Source organism: Macrobrachium rosenbergii, chromosome 41 (genome assembly GCF_040412425.1).
Source record: "Macrobrachium rosenbergii isolate ZJJX-2024 chromosome 41, ASM4041242v1, whole genome shotgun sequence".
In the NCBI taxonomy this organism is placed as follows: Eukaryota; Metazoa; Arthropoda; class Malacostraca; order Decapoda; family Palaemonidae; genus Macrobrachium; species Macrobrachium rosenbergii.
The window spans coordinates 81,824,544-81,851,737 of NC_089781.1; the positions used below are offsets into that span (position 1 = coordinate 81,824,544).

General features: G+C 42.7%; 3 protein-coding genes across 6 annotated transcripts in view; all 3 read right to left on the reverse strand.

Moving 5' to 3' along the window:
• LOC136826930 (terminal uridylyltransferase 7-like) overlaps nucleotides 1-22,816 on the reverse strand; it is a 182,577-nt gene extending 159,761 nt beyond the window's left edge. Inside the window, exon 1 of one of the 4 annotated variants that reach the window (XM_067084507.1) lies at nucleotides 12,949-13,063. The gene's annotated coding sequence lies outside the window, so the exon portion shown is untranslated. Of the gene's footprint in view, nucleotides 1-12,948; nucleotides 13,070-22,636 lie in introns of those variants that run through there. The other 3 variants (XM_067084509.1, XM_067084511.1, XM_067084510.1) reach the window with 3 other exon arrangements.
• LOC136827232 (uncharacterized) lies at nucleotides 4,715-5,242 on the reverse strand. The gene has a single exon (XM_067085006.1). The coding sequence runs from the start codon at nucleotides 5,240-5,242 to the stop codon at nucleotides 4,715-4,717; it is 528 nt and encodes a 175-aa protein (XP_066941107.1).
• On the reverse strand, nucleotides 15,164-15,589 carry LOC136827233 (uncharacterized). The gene has a single exon (XM_067085007.1). It carries the CDS (start codon nucleotides 15,587-15,589, stop codon nucleotides 15,164-15,166), a length of 426 nt encoding a protein of 141 aa, XP_066941108.1.
• Nucleotides 22,817-27,194: the final 4,378 nt, after the last annotated feature.

Below are 27,194 nucleotides of genomic sequence, written 5' to 3' on the forward strand. Positions count from 1 at the left end.
GAAGGCACCCTGGTAAGGCTGCGCAGATCCTGGTACACATCCGACTTGGGCAGGCATATGCTCCTGAGGAGGACAAGACTGCTCAAAACTTACCATGAGCATAGACAACTCCCACCGAAATGGAGAGGTCTATTCCCTTCAGCTTGAAAACCAGTGATAAGGCTGAGTGATGGCCTTTGCCTGCAGAGCATGAAAGGACCAGCTTCACACTGGGCAAAGCAGCATCTCATCTGGGTCACCAACAGAGTCTTAGAGGGAGGGGATCAAGACTCTCTCGCATCTCTTGTCTGAAACAGGTGGGTCCCGAGTTTTTCCACAAACTCATGTAAAATTGACAAGAGAGAGCTAATCTTTCAAGTGCCAAACAAGGTAAGACAGGCCATGTAATCGTGCAGATCCTGGGACACATCCAACTTGGGCAGCCATATGTTCTCAAGGAGGACAAGACTGCTCAAAACTTCCCATGAGCACAGAAAGCTCCACCAAAGTGGAGAGGTCTAGCCTCTTCAGCTTGAAAACCTACAATAAGGCCAAGTGATAGCCTTTGCCTGTAGAGACAGAAAGGACCTTGTCTCAGCACAGGTAGATGAGAAAGTCTGCAATCCACAGAATAGGCACTCCAACCAGAGAGATATTCCTTCCACGACACTAATCGCAGTTCTAAGAGGGCCCACTTTCTTTGGTACATGTCTGCTTAGAAACAATGAAGGTACCCCAACATCTCCCTCACAGCCCTGTGACAAGTCTCTCTTGCAAGAGATGCTGGATAACCTCCAAGCATGAAGGAGCAGGGAACAAACTGCTTGATGGTACTTGCAAACATGCTGCTGACACAGGAGGATGGGCCACAGAAATAGCTCTCTCAGTGCCTCAACCAGTAAAGACACCAGATCAGGAAACCACTCAGCTTGCTCCCAACAAGGAGACACCAGAGTCATTTAAAGACCTGGGTTGACAAAAATTCTGCTTAGCACTCTGCAAAGAAGTCTGAATGGTGGAAACACATAATCATCCAGGTTTCCCCATGGGTGTTGGAATGTATCTTCCATCATCATCCAGGAATCCAGAACTGGATAAAACCTGCTTGCAAAAACACTGCGCACAGAACTCCATAACTCGAACAACTTCTCCATTACTTGGGGATGAAGAGACCCTGATAACTGAGCTGATCTGCTAGAATTTTACGCCTGCCTAAAAAGTATCCGGTAGACTTCAATGGCTTAGTGAACTGCCCACTTGTGCATCTGCAAAACCAACTGACACTTAAGAGTCCAAGACACTATCTGCCCCGTTTGCTGTGGTAGGCCACAACGGTTGTGCTGTCACTCACCACCACCACCAAGTGATCTCTCAACTGCAGCTGAAATTCTTGCAACAATAACCACAGCACCCGCATCTCCAGAATACTGATGAGCAAATGATGAGTCTTTCTGCAACACACCTGAAACGAACCCTCATTTCAGATGTATGTCCCACCCCTCAACAATGTTTCTGAGAACAAAATCATTTCTGGAGGTGGAGAGTTTAAGGGAATTCCCTTTAAGAGGTTTCTGCCATCTATCCATCAAGCTAAGTCTGCCTTTACCTCCTGAGTCAGAGGAATGAGTCAAGAAGCTACCATGACTCCACGCATGAGGCATGAGCTTCTCCAGATATGACAGATGACTTAAGAATGCTTGCCTAATCCAAGCTAGTTGTTCTTGCCAGGTCAGGAACTGCATCACCACCTCCCTGAATCTGTTCATTCAAAAGTCTACCAGGTAGCCTCTTTCTGATACAGTCTATGAACATCTTCAGGTAGGTTACTCTGCCTGCTGCTTGGGAATGAGACTGACTTTTCCCAGTTGATCATAATCCCCAACTTGTGACAAAAGGCAAGAAGGAGACCTCTGTCCTGAAGGATCCATGCCTCTGAGGATACCAAGACATACCTACTGTCTAGGTACCTCAACAAGCAAATAGCCCTCAAATGGTCCCAAGCCAAGAGCAGCTGACAGCCAAGTAAACACCTGATAGGCCTTTGCCAGACTGAAGCATAACATTTTAAAATTGTATACATTCCTGCTACAGACAAAATGTAGGTACCTCCAACAACTCTGATGAATGGGTCCTTGATAGTATGCATCCTTCAGATTTATCAAACACACTCACTTTTTCCAATGGATTCCAGCACAAACAATGCCATCTCCATTTTGAACTGAGTCTGCAACACATTCTCGCTCAGGGGAGAGAGGTTGATCACCAGTCTCTAACCTCCAGTCACCTTCTCCACCAGGAAAATACAACTATAAAACCCTACACTGGCACTCTACAATTTCAATGACACCTTTCTCCATCATTGCTTCCACCTGTGCCTCCTCTTGTTCCCAAACCTTTTATGCTGCAGGGGACACCCACTTACAAAATTTCCACAAGGAAGGTCAGGAATGCAGGTCATAACCCTAAAAAATGAGCAATAGTAGTGGGGATCTACATACAGATGATATGAAGTTCCCCCACACACGAACATGCCCTTCACACCACTGTTGTTTAACTCTACTTGGGCATATCCATACTCTTACAAAATTTACCATACAACTCAAGTAAGAAAAAATCACAATTTTTAAAAGTAAATTGTATTTTTCCTGACTATACAAACCTGAGGTCCTTTACATTAGGACTTACTTTCAGCATAGGCTGGAAATGGCCGTTGAACTTTCGAACAAGGTGGTTAAGCAGTTAACTACCGTCCGGGAGGCGGGAGTACCGCCTGCCCGGATGTAAACATTCCAATCTGCCTTTCGGCCCAGATATCAGATTGAGGGGTGGCATGAGGTGGGCATGAAATGTAATGTAAAGGACCTCGGTTTTATAGTTAGGAAAAATACAATTTACTTTTAAAAATTGTGATTTGTTCCGACATGATATACAAACCGTCGGTCCTTTACATTAGGAAGACTCACTGGTTGGAGGGAGGAATCTGAGTGAGTCCCTATGAACCGACTGGAGTTCACCACACCTTGTCTTCCCTTCCTGGTCGATAGAGCGAGGAAGGGAAAACTGCCTCTGACAAAATAATCAGGTTGTAAGAAATGCGGGATCAATTGTCAGGCTTCTGGGTCCCTTTGTATGAAAGAGGAATTGTCAGTTCATGCAAAGTAGGCTAGGAAGAACTTGGGAGTCGGTGACATTAAGGCAATCACAAGCATTGGGTTTGCCTTACTGTCATGGTCTCCTTCACACCTTGCAAGGGGAAGGAGTGGGCTATAAACCTGAACTGAAAATAGAACAGGAGCTCCAGTTGGGTGCTTACCTGCATCGACCATCAGATCCAGCATGTAACGGCACGTCTGCTCCCTGCCCATGGGAAGAGAGCCAGGATGAGGAGAAAGAAGAGAGGCCAATCACTCCACATTCATTCTCCCAATCACAACCGTACATCTTAGGCAAGATACAACTTGTCCTGTTAGAGGAGCCAGGTAAGCTACACAACTTGTTGAGCAACCCCACAGGACCCAAGGAAAAAGTGTCCAAGGACTTGTGAGCAACATCCCACAGGTAGAAAGAGGTGAAGGTGGTCTGTTGGGACCATACACCTGCCTTCAGCACCTGCACAACCGATGTGTTCTTCCGGAATGCGAGGGATGGACCAATGCTGCGGACTTCGTGAGCTCTCGGACGAAGTGTACTGGTGTCGTTTTCTCCAGCAGCAGAATACGCTCTCCTTAACGTCTCACGAAGCCAGAAAGAGATCCTGTTCTTGGATACTTCTTTCTTGGTCGAGCCAGTACTAACGAAGAGTCGTCGACACTCAAAGCCGGAGATGTCGAGTGCTCTTCAGATAGCGCTGCAGCACTCAAACAGGACACAGTAGCATCTCGTCTGGTTCGTCACCTACAAAGTCCTCTAGGGTGGGGATCGTGAAGGACTTGAACCATGCGTCAGGGACCAAAGGATTCTGAGTTTTCGCCATAAAATCCGGGACAAAATCGAGTGTAACCAATCCCAATCCCTCGAGTGTTTAACATCGCAGGAAAGTCCGTGTAGTTCGCCAACTCTCTTCGCTGATGCCAGGGCCGGCAGGAAGACCGTCTTGAGGGTCAGATCCCTGTCTGATGACTCTCGTAAAGGCTTGTATGGTGCACGAGTCAGGCTCCTTAGAACGAGAGTCACATTCCATGCAGGGGGCCTGAGATCCCTGGGTGGGCAAGACCTTTTGAAGCTTCTCATCAGTAGGGGATTCTCGAAGGAGGAGGAGATGTCTGCTCCTTTCAGCTGCAAGACTAGGCAGAGTGCAGCGCGGTAGCCTTTTACAGCTGAAACGGAGAAAGGCTTCTCTCGGCAAAGGAAGACGAGAAGTCTGCGACTTGCTGAATAGTAGCCCCGACCGGAGGATCGTCTGAGGTACCCGGCCATCTCCATTGCTGTGCGACACAAAAAGCCTCTCGCTCGCGGGAGATGGTGGATAACCTCCAGCCGTGAAGACACCGGGACTGCACTGCCTGGTGGTACTGCCCTACATGGGGTTGAAACAGCAGGTTGGGCCAGGGGAGGGGATCTCTCTCTCTCGGCACCTTGGAGAGGAGAGCTAGCAGGCCGGGATACCAAACAGCCTGCGGCCATTTGGGTGCCACAGAATCTTTCTGAGATTCGGAGTGATTATCGCTTGGCTGATCACTCTGCGAAACAGACATAACGGAGGAAAGGCGCAGACGTCAAGGTTGTCCCATGGGTGCTAGAATGCGTCCTCCGCAGTGGCCCATGGGTCCGGCATGACAGAGCAGAAGACCTGGAGTTTTCTGTTGTGCTGGGTGGCAAACAGGTCGATGACTGGACGCCCCCACAGGTCGAACAGCCTTTCTGTGACTTCCGAGTGAAGGGGCCATTCGGTTCCGATCACCTGATTCTGGAGGCTGAGCTTGTCTGCCATGACATTCCTCTTGCCTGGAATGTACCTGGCTGACAGCTCTACTGAGTGAGCCAGGCCAACTTGTGCACCTGCATCGTCAACTGGTGGAGCGGGAGGAATACTAGACCCCCCCTGCTTGTTGACATATGCCACTATCATGGTATTGTCATTCATCAGTACCACGGAGTGACCCATCACTCGATCCCAGAACTCTTGGAGAGCCAGGAAGGCTGCCTTGAGTTCTAGGATGTTGATGTGAAGGTGCTTGTCGTCTTGGTGCCACACTCCCGAAGTCAGCAACTCCTTCAGGTGTGCGGCCCATCCCTCGGCCGATGCGTCTGAGAACAGCAGCATGTCCGGAGGGGAAGTATGCAGGGATACTCCTATCAAGAAGTTCCTGTCATCCATCCACCAACGAAGGTCCTCTCTCACCTCCTCAGAAAGAGGGATGAGAAAGGACTGGGGGTCTCGGGACTGAGACCAATACTCCTTTAGTCTCCACTGTAGAGACCGCAGGTGAAGATGCCCATGAGGTACCAGCTTCTCCAGCGACAACAGGTGAACGATGACGACTTGCCATTGCTGGGCTGGCTGTTCCTGTCGAGACAGGAACAGCTGTGCTGCCTGCCTGAACCTGCTGATACGAGAGTCCGAGGGAAAGACTTTCGCTGCTACCGTGTCTATCAGCATGCCCAGGCACTTTATCCTCTGCTTGGGGGTGAGATCTGACTTCTCAAGATTCACCATGATCCCAAGATCGCGGCAAAACTCGAGGAGTCGATCCCTGTCCTGCAGTAACTGCGAGTGGGAGCTCGCCAGGACCAGCCAGTCATCGAGATACCTCAGTAGACGTATCCCATGCGAATGGGCCCAAGCTGACACAAAAGAGAAGGCTCTCGTGAACACCTGGGGAGCGGTTGAGAGCCCGAAGCAGAATGCCCTGAATTGGAAGACTGTCTCCCTGAGGATAGAGTGGAGGTACTTGCGAGAGAACGGATGAATGGGTATTTGGAAATACGCATCCCTCAAGTCCACCGTAAGCATGAAGTTGTTCTCCCTGATGGGAGCAAACACGGAACGTGTTGTTTCCATCGTGAACCAAGTCTGGCGAATGAATTGGTTCAGGGGAGAGAGGTCTATGACCGGTCTCCATCCCCCTGTGGCTTTCTCTACAAGGAAGACACAGCTGTAAAAGCCTAAGGACCGGTCCGACACATCTTCCACAGCACCCTTGCTCAGCATGGCTTGCACTTCTTGCTGTAGTGCGGAGTCCTTCGGTGTTCCATGGACGTAGGTGCAGAGACGGACTGGAGAGTAGGTGAGGGGTGGCTGAGACTTGAAGGGTAGTAGATATCCCTCCCAAAGGACATCCACTATCCAGGTCTTGGCTCTGTGTGGCTGCCATGTTGACCAACGGCTCGACAGGCAACCCCCCACCTTTGGCAGCCGTTGGGAGGGAACGCCATCCCTAGCATTTCCCCTTCTTCTTCTTCCCCTTGCCCACTTTTCCGGATGGGAAAGCAAACTGAAAGGGGTGGGAAGGTCCACCCTTTCCAGAGGAAGAAGGCTGGGTGTTTCCACGGGATCCCTTCGAAGACTGGGACTTCTCAGGGGCCGAGAAAGTGCTAGCCTGACCCGCGGGCCTGGCCACAGTGGAACGCGAAGACCAAGAGATCTTGGCCACTGCCTGGTGAACAAGCCGGTTGCTGTCATTGGCCCAACACTTGTCCACCGCAGCGTCCAACAACCCTCTAGGGTACAGAGAGGTAGACTGCAGCAATGGTCCGTTCCGCAGGGTCACTGCCGAATAGGGCCCCACGGACCTGGAAAAGCGAGAAAGAACGGCGTCCCTTCGCTTCAGGACAAGGTTAGCCCACAGGTTTGCTGTCTGGTGGGTGAGGTAGGAGATGGCTCTACCTCCAGACTGGCATAGTCTCCTGAAAGCGGAGTCTTCCCCGGGTACGATAGCACCCAAGGAAGCAGCCACTTGGATACTGTGAAGGACCACAGATCCAGCCAGGAGACTGCCTGGAAAGCCGCATGGCAGTGGCTTCCAGGGTTGCGGCCTCTTGCTGAGAGAGGGAGATACTCTCTGCAGTAAGTTGCTGCAACAAGAGACCCGGATCTAGACAAACCAGGTCCGGGTCAACCTGTTTAGCCAGCAATGACCTCTCCGATGGCATGTAGAAACACTTCTGACGAGGTAGAGTATGGGGAAGTAGCTTGTCCGAGCAGTTCGATCGAAGAGAATTGTCCTGCCCAAACAAAAGACCATTCACCTGATCGAGTATCCCCTCGGCAAGCGTGGACCATGGCAGCCCCACCGAAGGCTTGGGTTCCTTCTTGGGTCCCCAAAAGATTCGAGGCGCAACGGACCATCCACAGACAAGGCCGTGGTCCCTTCCCCGAGGTCGTTGTGCTGACGAATCAGTGCAGTTACCTCAGCAAACCTCCTCTGTATCTTGGGGGTGTTCGCATCCTAGGGAAGAGGACCCTCGAGTCCTTCCAGGGTGCGGTCCTCCTGATCTACTCTCCCTGCAGGAGGGAGAACCTCGGCATACCCCTGTGATCCACCCTGCACCACGTGGACATAAGACCTGGCCGAACCGAGGACCGAGCCAGGCATGTACACCCCCGAGGTAGAACTCTGGGAGAGACAACTCGCCAGAGTTCTTCCTGTCTGACTCGCGCCCCTTCAGAGGTGCCCAGGAGGTAGAGGGGACAGGCGAGGAGGATCGGGCACTCCCACTGGTCTTGCTGGCATAACCAACAGGAGCAGCAGGCCAGGAGCGGTCACCAACCCGTGGTGGTGATGATGAGAGCGCTTTCGCCTGGGCGAAGCGTTCTCCCAAGGAGAGTGGAGCAGCTCACGCGAGTAGAGCCACGCACTCGCATAGTTAGCCACTCACTCCCCCGAGCCAGGCTGGCCACGGGAACATGGCCAGGGACTGGGAGGAGTAGAGTGCGCGGCTGGCTGGCACGAACTTGTGCTGTCCTCTGGACGCACCCCAGTCTTCTTCGAGGCCAAAACCTCTCGGGAGGACTGAGCAGGGGACCTCTTCTCTCCCTTCCCTGGTGTCCGGACCCAAGGGACCGGTGCACCATCCCAGGAACCTGGCTTGGTACTGGAAGAAGTACCAGCAGGAAGAGTCGGAACACCTGCATGCCTGGACTCTTACTCCCGTCCCCCGCCCGAGTCCGTAGGGAGAGAGGTTTTTCCCGTACCAGACCAGGGTACTCGGGTCTCCTTAGAGACCTGGGTACTCAAAGCGACTCGCGAGCGAGTGTCCAACAGGGTCCCACTGGCCTTAGAAGCAGGCTTCTTCAGCGCATTGGGGGAGTGCAAACCATGGTCTGCACGCCCTGGCTCCCGATACGACTGACCGGGGGTCAATGCAATGGTTCCCTGGTCCGTGGACCGGGAAGAGCCAACGAGAGATCCCAGTGCCTTCCCTGTGGAAGGAGGCAGTCCCTTAGAAGTCTTGGTGCGAGACTTCTTGGGGGGAGGGGGCAGGCTTCTTCTTCCTTGGCTGGCGAGCCTTGGAAGAGGAAGAAGAGGTAGCAGACGACGACACCTTCCTCGATCTCTTCTTCGATTTCTTCGCCATCTTCCTCAGGATAGCAGTCAGGTCTCCCATCCACAAAGGAGCAGCAGAAGGCACAGGAGTAACCAGGGGGACCACGGACGCAGGCGCAACCCGGGTAGCAAAGATGGTGCTCGGGCCAGCAGCTACCGGAGTAGGTACAGCAGCGAGGGAGCCAACACACAGGAGACAAAGCCAGGATTGGAGGCACAGGTGGTACATGGGAAGCCAGGCCGGGCCAAGTGTCAGGGAAGCGAGGAGCCAGAAACGTAGTCATGAACGAGCGTGGGTCAGCAAAAGGAGCAGGCATCGACATACAGGGACCAATGAAGTCACCATGTGCATGGGGCAGGCAGGGATAACGGGGCCAGGAACCCAGGGGGCAGCAGCATGGGGTGGTATGTAGCAGGAGCAGCTGACACCTGGGTGTCCAGGTGCAAGGCCACCATCACAGGCAGCTTGCCGAAGGACGACATGGTGACAGTCGTGGTGGTGGAAGCGATGGCTGTGTGGGTCGTCACCGGAGCGCCAGACAAATGGGACACGAGACCCTCCAGTGACAGAACACCAGGCAGACCCAGGTGCAGCCAGGCAGAGGTGAGATCAGGTACCTGGCCAACAGAGGACACTTACACCCCCAAACCTGAGGACAGAGTCGGGTCAAATAGGGAAGCCTCTACTCGCTCCGGGGGAAAAAATTCGCCCCTGGAGTGAGGAGAGGCCCCAGAGAGGATGTCCTGAGCAACCGCTCTCCCGCAGCCTTCCACACCCGATGAAATCGAATGAGGAAGGGGAAGGGGAGTCCTCACCCAAGGAGAGGCAGCAAGAAGGGGAAGCTTGCCATGAGGAAGAAACAATCCCGACGGATCAGCCACCACAGGAGTCATCGGGGCGTGTTACCCTCGGACGATTCCTTGGCGGGCTTCCTACAGTATCATCTCCTCTCTTCAAACTTCTTCCACTGCTCAGCAAACCAGGAGCAACACTTAACACTCAGCACAGGGCTAAGTGCGCGAACACACACATCCCCTGCAGGTGGGGCAGAGGGCGTGTGTCCATGTCCACGCTAAATCTAAATGTGTTATTTTTTTTTTTGCCTCCCACCCCAGGACATACACGCTGGGGATAGGAGGGCTTAAAGGACTTATCCACATTCATAATGAAAAAGTAAAAGGAAAGTTCCCACCAGGAAAAACTCAACAACAGTCAGGCAGAGAGCGAGAAAGCAACGTCCGCAGTCTATGATGGCCAAAAGCAAATTGGAATGTTTACATCCGGGCAGGCGGTACCCCTGCCTCCCGAACGGTGGTTAACTGCCTAACCACCTTGTTCGAAAGTTCAACGGATGTTTCCAGCTTACGCTGAAAGTAATTCCTAATGTAAAGGACCGAAGGTTTGTATATCGTGTTGGAACAAACAAGTCTCAACTTGGCAGTCAGCATAAGGACAGCAAGCCCTCCTCACACAACAAGGACCGAAGGAAAAGTGCTTGATGATAGCAGGGGAATTTCACCCAAGCCAGGTGTGTGAGAGTTTGCCCAACTCACCCTCTTCCCATCAGTTACCTACTGTCTTACCAAATTTCAACAACCAATTCCAGCCTGCACTGAAGGATACTCCTACAGAAAAAGTGATGGTTTCTATTTCCATATGAACAAATAACGATTTATGCAACATACACATGTAAATCACACAAGGAATAATCACAGCAAGAATGGTTAATGGGATGAATGACCCAGCAGTATCTGAATATAGTATACTGGAAATAAAATATTAATCTGAGACTAACTAAAATAATAGCTTTCTAATTATGTACCAAACAGGTATACAAGTCAGTAATAGAGTATGCATTAATTATGCTACTGACAGAAAAAAAGTATCTGGATCTTTTTAATACTTAAGCAGCTTCACCAACCTAATCTGACATTCATTACAGAAAACAAAACCAAAGTGATGAACATTTTGGAAGAGAACAAGATAAGACAGTCTGTTTGTGAATAAAAAAAATGGCCAGAAGAGCTATTTACACTTATATCTATACTATATGTATATATCTTTCATATAATTATTTATAATGTATATATTTCAGAGCAAATGCAGAGAAAGGGTTAGGGCTACTGTAGTAGCCTAGGCATTTCTGTAGTAGGCATTTCAGAGGGCATATGACCTAACCAGATTTAACTTTACCTGAGCTATCCATGGATGCCAAGTCCTAACCCGCCCCAAAGTAAATCATGATCCTCACTCTGCATTCTACCTCCAACATTTCAGCTTTATCTTTTATTATATAGGGCAGGCCCCAAGTAAATCATGATCCCCCTCACACTGTATTCTACCTCCAACATTTCAGTTTTATCTTTTATCATATAGGGTAATAGGTTGACCAGTGATATACCCTTCCCTAACCTACCATGGGGTGGGTTTGTAGGTAGTATCAATGGTACTTACAAGGATAGAGAACCTAGGGTTAAATATGCTCAAGAATGGTGTCTAATGATGAACATGGGTAGCCTACTGTCACAGTGAGATCAAGCTATAGCCTTCTGGCTTTATCCTTCGCAAAAATCGCAAAAATTTTGGTAGGCATTTCTGTACTACATTTTGTCATTGCTTTAGTTACTGCAAAAATGTACATTTGCCAAGATATCTTCAAGATGATGAAATTATACCTCTTGTCTGTTTACATGGGCGTCATATTTCTTTTCACGTTGCAGTTCATCTTTCTATTTCTCTGTGAAAACAACAATATATACCACCAGCTAATGCCAAATCTTTTGCCAAACTTTTTCGTTACTTATCCAATTCCATGATTCTTCATGTTTTGTCTGCTAGAGAGTTTTGCTGTTATAGAATTTTAGATATCTTGAATCTGTTGGTTATGACTTTTAGTCTCTATAATTATGTCAATTATTGATGTTTTAGCAACCACAAGTATTAGTTCATTACTGTGAAACTAACAATAAAAATTATCATTTGGATGAAGAAAACTGGGTACATTAATTTTTGTTTATTTTAACTCCTGCAGCATAGCTGGTGAAACACTACATTATTCTGGGTTCCAGCACAGTAAATAGAGGGTATTTCTTAGCAATCAAAAAAACCTAGAAAAAGTTAAGTTAGAAGGAAATCGCCACCACAGAGCTACTACTTAGATCTACCAATAGGGTAACATGAAATCTTACAAGTGAAATTTCAAGGTTTATAGGTAACTAAATTTAGCACTGAAATATGGTTTTCATTGCTTTTTATACACTGAAGGACTTCTAACAGTAATTTCTGATGGAAACCCTACTGTTAACTCATCAACCTTTGCACATCTATCAATTTCCATATGGAACTGTGGCAAATACTGGTAGTTTGTAATATTACATAATCTGATGACGTTAAAAGAACGACATAACCTAGCACTGAACAAAACACTGCATTATTTTACACTGCACTCTATGTTTCTCCCCTTGGACAGACATGAACCATGCACCTTGGGTTAGGTTAGGTTGCCATCTCAGTCTCTTTAATTCTCTACGTTAAGTAACTTTTTGCCAACTGCCCAGCATTTAAGTATCTGCACCATAGGTTAAATTAGGTTAGTTTGCATCCCTGTATTTTACTCTGTGGCTATTTATTGAGGTTAAGTGAGAGGTCTGAGGAGGCAAAATCCCTGACCGGGGGGTAACACGAATCCCTTGGATAGCATGTATCTCTGTACAGTATTACATTATTATTAATTTACTCCTATACAAGGCCTTGGTCCCGACCTGGAGACCCAATTACTGTTGGACATGAGCAGGGAGTAAGTTATGGGTTAACCCAGGTAAGAATTTCCAACAAAAATATTAAAATCACCAAAATCACTCAACACTAAATGTCCATGGGATCTTTACTATTGTCAATCTGAGCATTTTTACCATTAGGGAAAAAAACCTTGGGGCTAGTTCGTGATAGGCAGCTTGATAAAAATGTTATTTAAGCCTACAGTACATCCAAATAACGGTTTCAAATACCCAACAGACTATAAGTTAGCCTTGAAACTTTCAAAATCCAATCAAAAGGGGCCTAAACAGTCTAGAATATCCTAGCCTGGCAAGAAGTGCAAAGTACACGACGATGCTTAACTAGGGGTACAGCACAGCAGGTTAGGCTGCTTTCACATGCACATAATACATGTCGAATTCGCGTCAAAAACCAAAATGGAGCTCTGAAATACATTCAGTGACAGAACTCCAAAAGAGCTTTCACCAACAGGACAAGGGGGAGCCACGTGTGGAACATTAGTAAACATGTCTTCACAAATATATTTATCACGTAGAAAGCGAAGGCCTGTGGTAAACATTTGTCCTCCCTCCCCCCCTACTCTCGGAAGGTTAAGATAACTTTCCTTTCTTAGGCATTTCCCTCCTGAAACCTGCTTCCACGCGAATGACCCACTATTTCACGCCGTACTACCAATCTGTGACTAACGACCGTTCATTCACTTACTGTTACGTGCTGCATTTATTAACTGTGGGAGCTCAGAGGTGGCCGGTAATATTTTGTTTGTTCTCTCAGCTGTTTTGAGGCGTCGCAGTACCAAGATATTGCTCTCTACAATGTTACCAACTCCTCCCTTTCTCCCGGTGATTGATAAACATAGGTTTTCGTATTCTTAAATATTCAATAGAACCCATCAACAACTCATTATCGAAATTAATGCTAATCGTAAGCTTTTAATTGTAGCAAAATGTCAGTCATTTTTAGATGGCATAGCCTCAAAACACCTTTGTTTATGTTTTGAATTCAACGCCATTTAATTTTCCTGCTTTGGCAATGCTGAATTGCCTCTCTAAAGTACCACTAGGTGGCATATCAGCAAAGCGCTAAATGTAAACTCATGAATGTAGAAATACTTTTTCTTTAAACATGACGGACTTCTCCAACCATTAAGATACATTATTGTAAATACTGAGGATTTTGGAAAAGCCACTTGTGTTAGAATGAAACGTAGCCACACCTGAAAAGCATTTTACCATGCTTGTGCCGAATACAATATGTTTCATTGTTTACAAAACAAATCTTTCCGTCATTCATTCTCTCCTTACGGTAGCTCCTTTTTCTTTGTGCGCTATTTCTAACACTTTCCATATTTTAACAAATTCGCATGAAATCTGAATATATATCAAACGAAATGGATAATAATTCAATAAATGGTTTATTTTGTCATGCTGATAACGAGTGTTCTGGATTCATAATACAATAGAAGTGAGTTCCACGTGATCGATATGCATGTGGCAGTTAGAGGGAAAAAACCTCGTGGCCTCGTATAACTAAGTTTTGGACTTTTCAACACGCGCACACACACACACACACACACACACACACACACACACACACATATATACATATATATATATATATATATATATATATATATATATATATATATATATATATATATATATATATATATCTGACAATGGTAGATAATGACAGAGCTTGAGTTTAACCATTTATTTAAAGGAAAATAAGTTTTCGTCGATTCTTTTCATTGCCCATTCTTCTATTTTAGCTATGTATTATCGTAGAACTATACTGCTGACGAATAAACGACGATTTCATCAGAAAAGTTTTATATGACGTTTTACGTAATAAGACATATGCTGTTAAAATTATCATGGAAAGCATTAATTTCAGTTGTTCGTCTGCTGCAAAGGTTAAATTAAAATTGTTTGTTTTGGTAAAGGTTAATTTGTTAATTTTACTATCAGTTTGTGAGATATATGCATCAGATATGCTATAATTCTTAAGTGCCTGTAGAAAAAGACGAAAATAATAATAAAAAAAAGTTACCTGACAAATAGCTAGTACAAGAATATAAATTTAGAAGTCATTTATCTCAGATTCAGCCTGAAATATTTTGTGCCTTTAAGCACCCAGGCTTAAAAACTTGAGGAGCATACACACACACACACACACACACACACACACACACACACACACACACACACACAGATGTGTATATATATATATATATATATATATATATATATATATATATATATATATATATATATATATATCTTCTTCTTCTTCTTTAATGCTTTTATTCCCATTTTGTATGTGTGTGATGCCTCTCTTTGAAGGACTTTTGATTTGGCTTTGGGTGCCTGTGTGTGTGTGTGTGTGACATCCTTAGACCCCGGCATCAATCTGGATCATATTCAGCGTAGGAAAATGTATCCCATTTTTGTGTTGGTTAAGTGAATTCGACGGTTTGGGAGTTAACAGCTTAACCAAATCTAACTTTTTCCTTGCCTCTCCCTTCCCCTTCACACTTCACCCCCCCTTTTTCTTGTCCTCCTTCCTTCCTCCTCTATCTTTATCCCGCCCCTCCCACCTTTTGCTTTCCCCTCCCCTCTTCTATGCTCCTTCCCATTGCCACCCCCCTTTTTTTGTCCCCTTTCCTCATCCTCTTACCCTCGGCCCTTCCCTTTCCTTGATTCCCTCCCAACGTTCCCAATATTTGCCACTCCCTTTCTCTTTTTCCTTGGCCATCTGTCCTTCGCTTCCCTTGCTCCTCTTCCTCTACAACTCTTTCTTTATCCCTCCACCCCCTCTTCTTTCCATTCACTCTCTTGTCCTTATTCCCTTCTCTATTCCACTCTCCTTGGACCCTCCCCTTCTCATCTTTCCTCGCCCATTCCTTCCAACTCTTTCCTTAGCTCCATCCATCCCTCTTTTCTTGACCACCGCCCTTCATTCCTTTTCCCAGGACCCTCCCATCCTTCTCTTTTCTTAGCCTCCTCCCATCCTCCTCTTTCTTTGCCACTCCCACTCTTTTTTCCTCTTTTCTTAGCCCTTTCTCTTCCTCCTCTATTCTTGGTCCTCTCTCTTTCTTCCTGTCTTTTTGGTGCCCTCTCTTTTTCCTCTTCCTTATCCCCTTCTCAGTCTCCTCTCTCCTTAGTTCCTTTTCTTTTTCATCTTTTCTTGGCCCTTCTCTCATTCTCCTCTTTTCTCGGTCCTCTCTTTCTCCACTTCTCTTGGCTCTCTCTCTTTCTCCTCGCTTCTTGGCTCCCTCTCCTTCTACTCTTTTCTTGGCTCCCTTCTTTCTCCTCTTTTCTTGGCTCCTCTTTTTTTGGCCCATTCTCCTCTTGTCCTTTATTTTTAAAGCCTACAACCAGCAACATTATGGATTATTTATGGTGTATAAAACCGGTTGGTTTGCGGTAATGGGTATAAAGGTGCATGATCGGAGCCATCTGGAAAAAAAAATGATGGGAACCACCGCTGTAGAGGGGTGATTAGAAGGGTCATATGACAAGATTTACATTAAATGCCTATAGCCCTATCAGATAAAAGAAAAAAAATGGCTTGCCTTTTCCTTCAGAAATGGAGATTGTCATTATCAGACGTCAACTGAGGCCCAGTGGAACATAAACAGGATAAAAAGGGTTGTAATCATGTGACAGGTTTATTAGCAGCAAATACAGAATACCAGAAAAACTGTGTGTCAGAAAGAGCACATGATAGGAGGGGGGAGGTACGAAGGTGGGAGAGGGGTGGAGAATGACGTTTTTATATACCTTTATCTTGCTCGTACGATGACCCGATATCAGATATGATTTGGCGTAATCTTAGTTACTGGAAAAATGCATTTGCAACTGATAAGCATGCAATTAAATTCTTGTCAAGCTTATCAATATGTAATCTTCCACTCCTCCCCCATCGATTGCTAGCACTTCGACTGACTGATACGAAAATTAAAGAGCTGAAAAAAAAAATCACATTCGTGATAGTACCGTAACGACGTTGTGGTTTCGTTACAATAATAATATTGTCCAGGTCCTTACAATCCATAAGCAGTCAGAACCTCACAGGACAAAGTCTTGTGTTTGACCGGTCGTGGAACAGCCAATAACACAAAAGGTAATTGCCTGAAGATACTGCCCCGTCAGTTTAGAGAGAGAGGAAGACAGCTTTTGGTAGGCCCCACCACAGCGGAGGTAAACGACCGAGTCTCCATATAACCGAGGTCCAAAGAAACTTTGGACCTTGCATATAACGACTCGTGAAACAGCCCAACACTCATACAAACTGTTTTACATAAAAACAAAGAAAAAGGACTCATGTAGGGAGTGCCAGTTACGCAAACAACCTAAGCAAACAATAAAAACTTGGCTAATTTTTTCGCGGAGTAAGGAAAAACGAAAACACTAAAAGTTACTTAATTTTAAAATAAAAAGGTTGAATAATTTACCGGGCAGAATTACGACAGCAATTACGCAGCTCATGGTATTCCTGTCGTCTACTCACAGGTGGTTCGTTGAGTCATGTCCAAGATAAGCTCTGTAGCGATATGGAATAACATCCCACTGATTGTGCTTTCCGGTGGTCAACAACGGCCTCCTTGTATACTCGCTTCGTTTCTTCGTCTATGTTTTCTTGATGGATTAATTTGACTTGGGATACTTCTCATATGAAAAATTACATTTCTGGGGTATTTTTCATGTAGATTAGGTTTTTCCTGGGATATAATGAGTGTGGAATAACTTTCTTAAAGCATTTTTTATACAAACGCTTCTTTCGTTATACCCTTTTTATGTAATTATTTATTTATTTATTTTTATTTTTTTTTTGGATGGGGGTTTCGGGCCTGGGTGGGGGGAGTTGTCTTTTCATAATCTTCATCCGGAGTAGTTTCTTCGGAAGGGGATAGTTTTCATACAGACCACTTTCTCTGGACTATCCTTCATATGGACTATCCCTTACTGCACTATCTTTTATGTGGACTCGCTTTCATAGGATGTGCTTCATACGGACGATATCTTCTTTATGGAATATCTTAAAAAAATCGATAAGTATTTGACATTTACGATTATCTTTGCCGCTGCACAACTAGGAGAGCTTATTGATCAGTGTCCAGTGTGCTTGAATGCTAGGCGTTTTAAGCATTTATTTAGCATCTCCAGTACATTTTTATTTCCTTTCTCTTTATTTATGCACGGATGCGAAACATCGTAAACAAGCATTTGTGTAAGGGGAAAAACACCGTGTATAGTATACTTGTCTTACAAAAAAAAATCTTCTTACTCATCGTCTGATCTTGAAAAACACAATAGTTGCAAGCCACACTAAGCTCGAAACTGTTGTTTTTTTTTAAGATTAAAAATCTCTTTAAAACGGTTTTTTTATTCGTAACTATTTACACGCACATAATGGAATTCGTCCATTACTTGTCTTAGTGAGCGCTGCTCTGTAAAACATTGCCTTGTTCGAGCTTTTGATAAGTATCATTTCCCATGTGAATATCTCCCCCTCCCTCATCGCCCCTGCGGTTTTTTTCATGACCTAGAACTGGATGGGATTAAAAAGAATCTTTTGTCGCATTTTTGACTCATTATTCAACGGAACTGTAATTCTTCTAAAAAAAAAAAAAATTCTAGATACCTTAGGAAGCGCAAGAATGGCTATTCTTTACGTAAAGCTTTTTAGGCGAGATTTTTCTGGGATACATTAACGTATATAATCCTCATAACTGTCAAAATTCCTGGATTTTCCACGGGTTTTTTTTATGTAACCTCCACTATCCTCCTCAGCAACCCATGTCACGCGAAGCTCTGGAATTCCCTAACTTCTCCGTTTTTCTTTGACGACATGTCGCTTATGTTGGGGTAAAAACATTCCGATCTATCCCAAAATCTGATTACTCTCGAGATCCAACTTTGGAAAAATTTTCCCAAAAGTCCAACTCATAAAAAACACGATCGGCTTGCAGATATCTACTCCATTTTAAAAGAATAACCCGTACTCTGTCTTTAGAGTATTGTCAAGCATACATACACACACACACACACATATATATATATATATATATATATATATATATATACATATATATATATATATATATATATATATATATATATATATATATATATATATATATATATATATATATATATATAATTACTAGGCACAAACAAGTGTGCTTTCCACTGACAACCGATGCGTACCATGTGGAACGAAGCAGCTTCGGTGATGTTTCTCCGATGGTTAAGCGCCGTACTACAGGAAGTTGATGTTTTCTGAGTCATAGCTAGATGTATCTTCGAACGATCGTTGCATACAAGGTTTGCACTGCAAAGCTGTATTTCGTACTGAGTTCAGACTTATGTACTGTCTCCAGTAGACACTGCATATATGAACTACAGTTCCGTGCACCCACTGACGTGCAATTTATATATATATATATATATATATATATATATATATATATATATATATATATATATATATATATATATTCATATTACATATATGTATGTGTGTGCGCGTGTACATTTATAGAAGATAAATGCTATATAGCACTGTAATGGCAAAAAATACTTTGAGGTACAATATCTGAAGTACAGAGTCTAATATACAATGAAAAACTTATCTAAACCTTACAGAATATGTTGATAATTAAAAAAAATATTGTACAAAATTACTACAAAACATTTTTAATATATTATTAATTATAACCATTGTTAACAAATAATTTTAAACCATAACTTGCAAAATGAAATGTCTGTATGATTGTAATATAAAAAGGCTATAGCATCTTTTAAAAGGAAGATCAAATAATGTAAATGAGTCATTTAAAAACAGACCTGTAAAATAGAAAAAAGTAATTGAGGCCAGGTCAAGTTAAACCTGTTCTTCAGACAGTAACCCAGAGTTACTTTAAGGGAGGGAGAATTTGAACCTAACTAACTTAAGAAGAAAGTTGGGTTTAAAAGGCTTAATAATGTGGCTTTTCTTTATTATTAATATCAATGTAATATCCCGAGCTTCTTCTAAAGGGCTTCTTCACCTTTGTGAAAGCACGAAAACATGAAAGCTTCGAAAAACCTCAAGTACTGATACATCTATTAAGTAGCACTGTGGATTTTCTGACACCAGGATTCTGAGACACTTTAGGGCCCTTTCTTACGTTGAATTTTTATTCCTGTTCACTGAACAGAGTTTGATGAAGAGAGAAGTCTATTACAAATAAAATATCGTGATATTTTTAGAACATTCCATGTTCTGCAAGTGGACAGATTCTGGAAAAGAAGGAAGGAGAACATTCTGAAGAGTCTGCATGTACTGGATATTTAACAAAAACATGGAGGGATTAAGATGGAATTAAACAGTGGCGTGGTGTCTGAGGCGACTGGCGGAAGTCACAGAGAAGTCCGAGAAGCTAAATTTACCTTTTTACACCCAGTGTGTGTGAGAGAGAGAGAGAGAGAGAGAGAGAGAGAGAGAGAGAGAGAGAGAGAGAGAGAGTGGGACAGCAATACAAATGAAGTTATGCCACTGATATGTTGCTGCAAGTGCTTCAATGTTTCCACGGTAACTGTGCTTCGCTAACAGAAGGTTAGTTGCTTTTTTTTTTCTTTACAAAGTATATTCAACATATTCAGGTAGGAAAATGTAATACCATGTCCTTTTATGTCACCAGTTTTCTAGGTAAGTGTTTTGATCTGCCATGACGTCTTTAAATAATTTCCTATCTAGAAGAGGGCAGGTAAATTACAGAATATTGATGTAAGGAAGGTACGTGCGGAAAGATTTATGAGAAACTCTGGGTATCTATTAAAGCCAAGGTGGGAATTTACGAAGGGATCGTTGAACCAGTTCTCCTTTAAGGGAGTGAAATGCGGAAGTTGGATGCAAATGAAAGAAAATGCCTAAAACTTTTTAAACGAACTGCTTCAGCGGTATGTTTGGTGTAAAAGATTTTAAAAGATAAGAAGTACGGAGATAAACAGGAGGTACAGTAATAAGCTTACAGTAATTCAGGGATGGATCAGTTCGCTAATGTTTTGAGGGAGGAGGGGGACGAAGCACTAGAAATGGTTAATTAGAAAGCAATACTTTTAATGCCTTCATGCATATGACCATACACACAGGCAGACACACATACACAAACACACACACATATACATATATATGTGTATATATATAAATATGCATATATATATATATTATATATATATATATATATATATATATATATATATATATATATATATATATATATATATATATATATATATATATATACACACAAGCGTTTATCATCATCATAATCACCACTATCAATGCTTTATCTTCAAATAAAAGGACTACTGACACTAATCGCCGTAACCACACCTTCTTTAAAACTTTCTCTGTATTCTTGGTCGAGTCATCATTTATTGCATTCATCATTGCAATACACATCATTCCTGTACAACTCGACAAAGCCCATACGAATCTCATTTATCGGCAGCTTCCTGAGTACCTCAGCCAAATCCTCATGCCTCTCAAATGTCACTTTTTACGTCAATGACTTGACAATGACCTTGGGAGGTCCTTATTTCCTATTCCAGAATAAGGCTCCCAAGACATTATCGGAGATCTTATTCACATTGTTGGGGAAAGTCGACAAAGTAGTATAGACAAGACAATATAACGACTCGTTTTTGTAATGCGAGAGAGAGAGAGAGAGAGAGAGAGAGAGAGAGAGAGAGAGAGAGAGAGAGAGAGAGAGCTACAGTCGAAGCTGTTGTCAATTTGCTTTTTCGCTGGTAATATTTATAATAGGAAGAGGCCCTTTTGAGTAACCGTGGCCCCTCTATATTCAAGACTTTGTTTTGGAATTTAAGAATGTTTGGTCAGCTTCCCAACTGGACAATGACCCAAGAGAAGAGTTGCTTAAGTGCAAAAGTATTTATTCTGCAGAATCTATTATTTTTAATATTATTATTGAGATTTGCTTCTCACTCTTCTTTTTACCAAACCGCAACTGAATTCTGTCTCTAACGGTAGTTAATAGTACGTTATTTTCATATGTATTGTTATTAGTATTATTACCATTTTTACTCTTCCACTAAGCAACTGTTTGTGCCGCCGATTTTTTATCATAACATCTTATCCCGTGTATCTTAATTATGTATACCGTGTCGTTTCTACCTTGTTTATCCTTGTATATGGCCCTGAGCTGAAATAAAGGACATTATTATTATTATTATTATTATTATTATTATTATTATTATTATTATTATTATTATTATTATAAAAATACTAGTCTGGTCACTAACCCATGAGATTGCATACAAATGTGTGCTCAGGTAAAGGTGGGAGAGTTTAGCAGTGACAGGGTTTTCGATTGCCTGACATTTTCTTGGAAATGTATGAACGTGTAAGTGTAGAAGTGTATTCACCACGACTGTGTGCTTATCTATATGATATAAAACAGATAGACTTATCTAAATGTAATAAAACAGATAAAGGAAAAAAAGAAGAGGCAAGAGAAGAATAGTAAAATAGGACGAAAGCTGGCAGGTGAATATAAAACAAATAAACGTAGTTCTGACCAGTATTCAAGTTCTTCTTCCATTTACGAACGTCATCGTCTACAACACAGGACGACTGTAATCTGCCTAAAGGTCACAGGGAAGAAACGAAACAAACAACACGGCAATCATTGTAACATTCGTACTCTAACCGGCGAACTGTGGATGAACCCCAGCGAAGATTACTCTCCTAATGAATGAAAAGCATATTGGAAAAGAAATCGAGGATCCTTTGTATATTCATCAACTACTGTCCTCATCTAAAAGGTTTTCCAGCCATGCTTTTTACAAGGCTAACCATGTTATAAACGAACGGAGCACAAAGGTAAACTACAGCCAATATAATTCTGCTGTAGCACCACTGTTTGCATTTGTGAACATCGCCAGGAGTGTTCAAGAAACATTTGCGCAGGTGTCATCTGTTCGTAGCAGCTGCCTTCCACTAGCTCCCGTGGTTTTGCTTTAACACAATGGACGATGAGCAACACAGGCTAAACAATTCATGTCTATCTTTTTTTTATTTGTCAGAATAAATCAGAAAGATACATATTTTCGAGCGAGTTTCGCCTTTTGGCATTCCATTTTAAACAGGTATCTTGCCATTATTCTGTAGTAGAGAGAGAGAGAGAGAGAGAGAGAGAGAGAGAGAGAGAGAGAGAGAGAGAGAGAGAGATTAAGCGGTATTAGCCAACACATCTACCGCATTCTACAATGCCGAACACGTACGAGCCGTCAGGAGGAGTCATGAAACTATAAGTACTCATGCCACCGACAGATTAGCTTAAATCTCAAACTTCTTTTTAATGGACAATAAACATACTTACCAATGACAATGGTATATAGAATATTTGTTGACTTCCTTTTGCAGTGCTTTTATCACGTTGAACCGGTTGCCGCTGCGTACGTGATGAATCACAGCTGAAAAAGAGTGGATATTGATCGCCTATTTACAAGTGCGGAGAAAAGGTGTCGATTGACTGCAGTCCGCAGAGTACGATGACACTGGCTGCGAACAGGTTTGGGGGAGTTCAAGGTCGCATGACTCTCGTCACGTGTTTCGAACGCATTCACAGTCCGGGCCTGAGCGCCGTTCTAGGCTGAGGACGGCCCACCCCCTCTCCCATCATTGGGCCACACCCCTCGGCCCCTCCTCAGTGCCTCATCTCCAGTGCCCCACCACTTGGCCCACCCACAAAATGGTGGCACCAACCCTCTCCAACGCCCCACCCCTTGCCTTGTTCAGATGCTCGACTGCCAACATCCCCCTCCCTCCCCCCCTCTTCCGCGACTCTTCCACTTAAATATACCTCCAATTCTTGGGCCTCTGTAATACCATCCTCAGAAGATCCGTTGTAATTGCCCTTCTATAGCGCTACACCTTACGGCAAGAGGATCATCAAGGGCCCGCCCAAAATAAGGACGCCAATCCATGCCCTTCTCCAGAACCGTGGTCCACCTCTTGACATTTCCTCATAAGAACTCACCTGCTTCTCTTCTGCAATGCCCACCCACAGAAGGACGCAAGCCTTTGCCCTATCACTATGGCCCCCGCCCCGACGTTGCGGTTCTTTCACGCTCACTACGATAAACAGTTTTCAGTTATCTAACTGTTTTCATGGTCAGTATAAGTGCGACAAGAGCTGTCTTTCATGATAATCAGCTTAACAGCGGGCTTACGTAAATTAGTTTTTTTTTTTAAAACTTAGTGGTTCATTTCTATATAAAATTTTATCTTATCTATTTACAGTGACTGACAGTGATGGATGGATCAGTCTGCAATTCATTCCTAAACTGTTTTTATATTTCGGGGCATTGTTTTCTTTGTTATTTATTATTGAGTTGATTGAATATAGAATTTAGGCCAAAGGCCAAGCAATGGGACCTACGAGGTCATTCAGCTCTGGTTAATATTATTAAACGTGCCTTAGATGTAACTTTGTATTTTCATTTACAGTTACTTCACTTTAGCTGTTACGAACGCATTGCTTGAAAACGAAATATGGAGCTGTCTATCATATAATTGGGTATGCCTCATTGTTTCCTCCTTTTATGCCATTCCATTTCTTTAGATCAGCTGACCGGATACGGCATTCTTTCCCTGCTCCTGTTTTTCTCGAAAATTGCAACCTTACTTTTATTTCTTAAAAAAAAAAAAAAAAAAAAAAAAAAAAAAAAAAAAAAAAAACAGGAAAATAGGTTTCATACTTATGAAGCCCCTACCGTCCGCATTTTGCTTTCTCGGTATTGAATAAATGAATGACCTGGAATTGCTCGTTTAATTGGGTTTTGTTTTAAAATAATAACCTAGTGTTCTAATTCCGAAGAACGCTATTTTAAAGAAGGACGGACACAATAAAACTCTCCAAGAAAAGATAATAGTTTTTATTCATAATTCTTTTTCATCACTATATCACAGTAGCTCACCTTCGTACAGAAACAAGGATTTGGTGTAAATTTGGGACACACGGTATCTATAGAAACGTAAAACATAAAGTGGGGAAACATGATATTTTAAGCCTAGTTCTTCCTGCTTCTTTGGATTTAGTTTGCTTTCAAACGATGATATTCGACAGATAATTATTGATATTCCGTCTTCAAAACAATGAGGTTACTGCAGTTATTTCTCTGTATCTATAACCTGAGGAATTTGTGTCCTCTCAGTACATGATATAAAATCAAGAACAAATGTAAATAGCGGGAGAGAAATGTTGAACCAACAATTAAGTAACAGAATTGACATTTTCGATAAGCTCGACATACTCAAAGACGCACATACACACATTTGGCGAACTTTTAATGTTGACATTCCAAAGCTGTAAAATCCAATACCCACTGAGCAAGTCCATTCTTTCCCTTACTAAACTGAGAGTCCGTTGTCATCCAAAAAGTGGAAGACCACTATCATAAAAAACAGCATGACCATTGCTGTCATCCGAATCTGAAACACCTTTATCATCCAAAATTTCTAAGCTCACTTTCATCCAAAACAATATCACTGATATCCAAAGTAATATGATAATTGCCATAAAAATACTGAAAGACCATTTTAATACCATTATCAACCAAAATAATAAGACCATCTTCACCGAAACTGTAAAACCATTATCGTGAACAATTCAAGAATAATTTCATAATGATAAGAAATTCAGTTCTCTGCTTTCCCGGTTCAACTTTCCCGCACCGATTCATTGAATGCCATCTATAGGCTGAGTCACACGGCCAATCAATATAGCATCTGTTTGCCATCATCAAGCTATTAAATTTGGGGCCAAGAACACGATATCATTCTATATTTGCGTTTCAGTTGATGCGGGGTATCTTCGTGCTCATGTGATACTACCTTAACGAGCCTCGGCCTCTTCAATGATGTCTTCAGTATTGGCTGCTTGGCAATTTTTCAGGAAAATTGCCGAAGGTTGCAATCTATTTCTATATCATAGCATCTGGAATGATATCGCACTAGTATCATTTGGCATCCGAGTCTACCACTCTACCAAATCAGGTACATGGAACCTAAATTTCAAGACACACTTCCAAAAAATAATTAGACTAACACGAAAATATGAACAATGTAAGCACAGTTTCTCACTCATACCAAAGTTCGAGACGTGTACAATCACTCTGTCCAAAACAGTACATGTATGAAACCGGAAGGGCGACCATAAAGCCTTCTAATCCTGTATTTTTAAACATGCCGATTTTCGTTTCATAACAGATCTGAAACTAAACTTATTCTGTTACTATCTACATATGATATTTACAGAGTTCTTTGCTTGATGTAAAATGTATTAGTTATATACACAGTATATAAACGATGCGAATGAATTATGCTGGTGGCGTATATTTTGTGAAGATTCAAAAAATTGTGCAAATTAGCTATTTTCAAAACTATCTTCTTCTCTAGGCTAAAATAAAAGCATGCTTCCATTTACAGCATAGCATCTAAGCTCGATGAAATTTGTATTCTAAAATACTCTGGTAATATATTTATTACATATTTCCAAGATGACTATCTAAAAGCTAGCGGATATACTGTCGTAAGCGATGGAGCTATGGCAGTTAATAAAATATTTCTGTACACTTTCTCTAAATATTCACAGTTGCAGTCAAATGATTTTCACGACTTCACAGTTCGTTTTAAATGTTTTTTTAAACGAATTCATTTCATTTCTTAAATTCTCGACACATCGCATTTCCTGTCAAGCAATCTAAACGTATTCACGCTCCTGTCCAATTAGGCTACACGCACGTTTTCACAAACTTCCTTCCAACTGGTCTTCACTCCTTTGTTGTTTCTGCGAAGTGATCTCCAAGTAGTCATAGTTCCTGCCAGTTGAGCTTGACGTCTTTACATTCCTGTCTGATTATCTGCACTTGTTCACTTTTCCGAGAAAATTACACATTCGTATTCATTAGCCTAGGTTCTGTGCACTTCTCTACACAATTTCACAGTTCTTGTATACGATCGTCGTGTATTCACGGATCTTATATACGATTGTCGTTTGTTCACACTTCTTATATACGATCGTCGTGTATTCACAGTTCTTATATACGATTGTCGTTTGTTTCCAGTTCTTATATACGATCGTCGTGTATTCACATGTTCTTCACATTTATTACAATTCTTATAAAATTCTCAACAAGTATTCACATCTTTTATAAAGTATCCTTTAAAAGATTCTAGCTCTTGTCAAATGAAGCAAACATATCTCTTACACCATGATAATTCAAGCCACATCCATCATTATGTAAAACACGAGACCACTTATTTAAACAGCAATTTCTCCTTGAACTTGAGGGTAAACGGTACCACTCGAATTCATCTTTAATTTCAGACAGATTAGAATTTAAAGTTTAAATGACAAACTGGATTCATGTTATGAATCCATCATGTGGCCCATGTGCAAATCGCTTGAAACAGCATAATTGACTTGTTAGTTATTCTTGAATTCGAAGCGCAGTTACCCTGTTAAATGAATTTATATTCTGAATTCGTAGTACGGGTGACCTGTTGAATGAATTCCTATTTTGAAGTAGTGTTGAGATGGACCTGCTGAATATGTACTCTGAATCTTGAGTGGGGGTAACTTGTGGAAATCATTTTTTTTTTCCTCATTCGAAATGCCCTTGCTTTGAACGTTTTGTAGAATTGAATTAAAGTTGAGATGACTTGTTGAATGACTCTTCATTCTGAACTAGTAACGTCTGTGACCTGTCCGTCAGAATAATTATATTCATAATATGAGTAGACGTTAATGTATTTGGGATCCATCCCTTTTGCAGTAGTTGTAAAGGCAGGCTGTAGCAGTAACTCGTCTATTTTTTCTCTGTAGCCATCTCCTTTTAGAGCAAAGGCATATTTGTGAGGAAAAAAATTTTTAT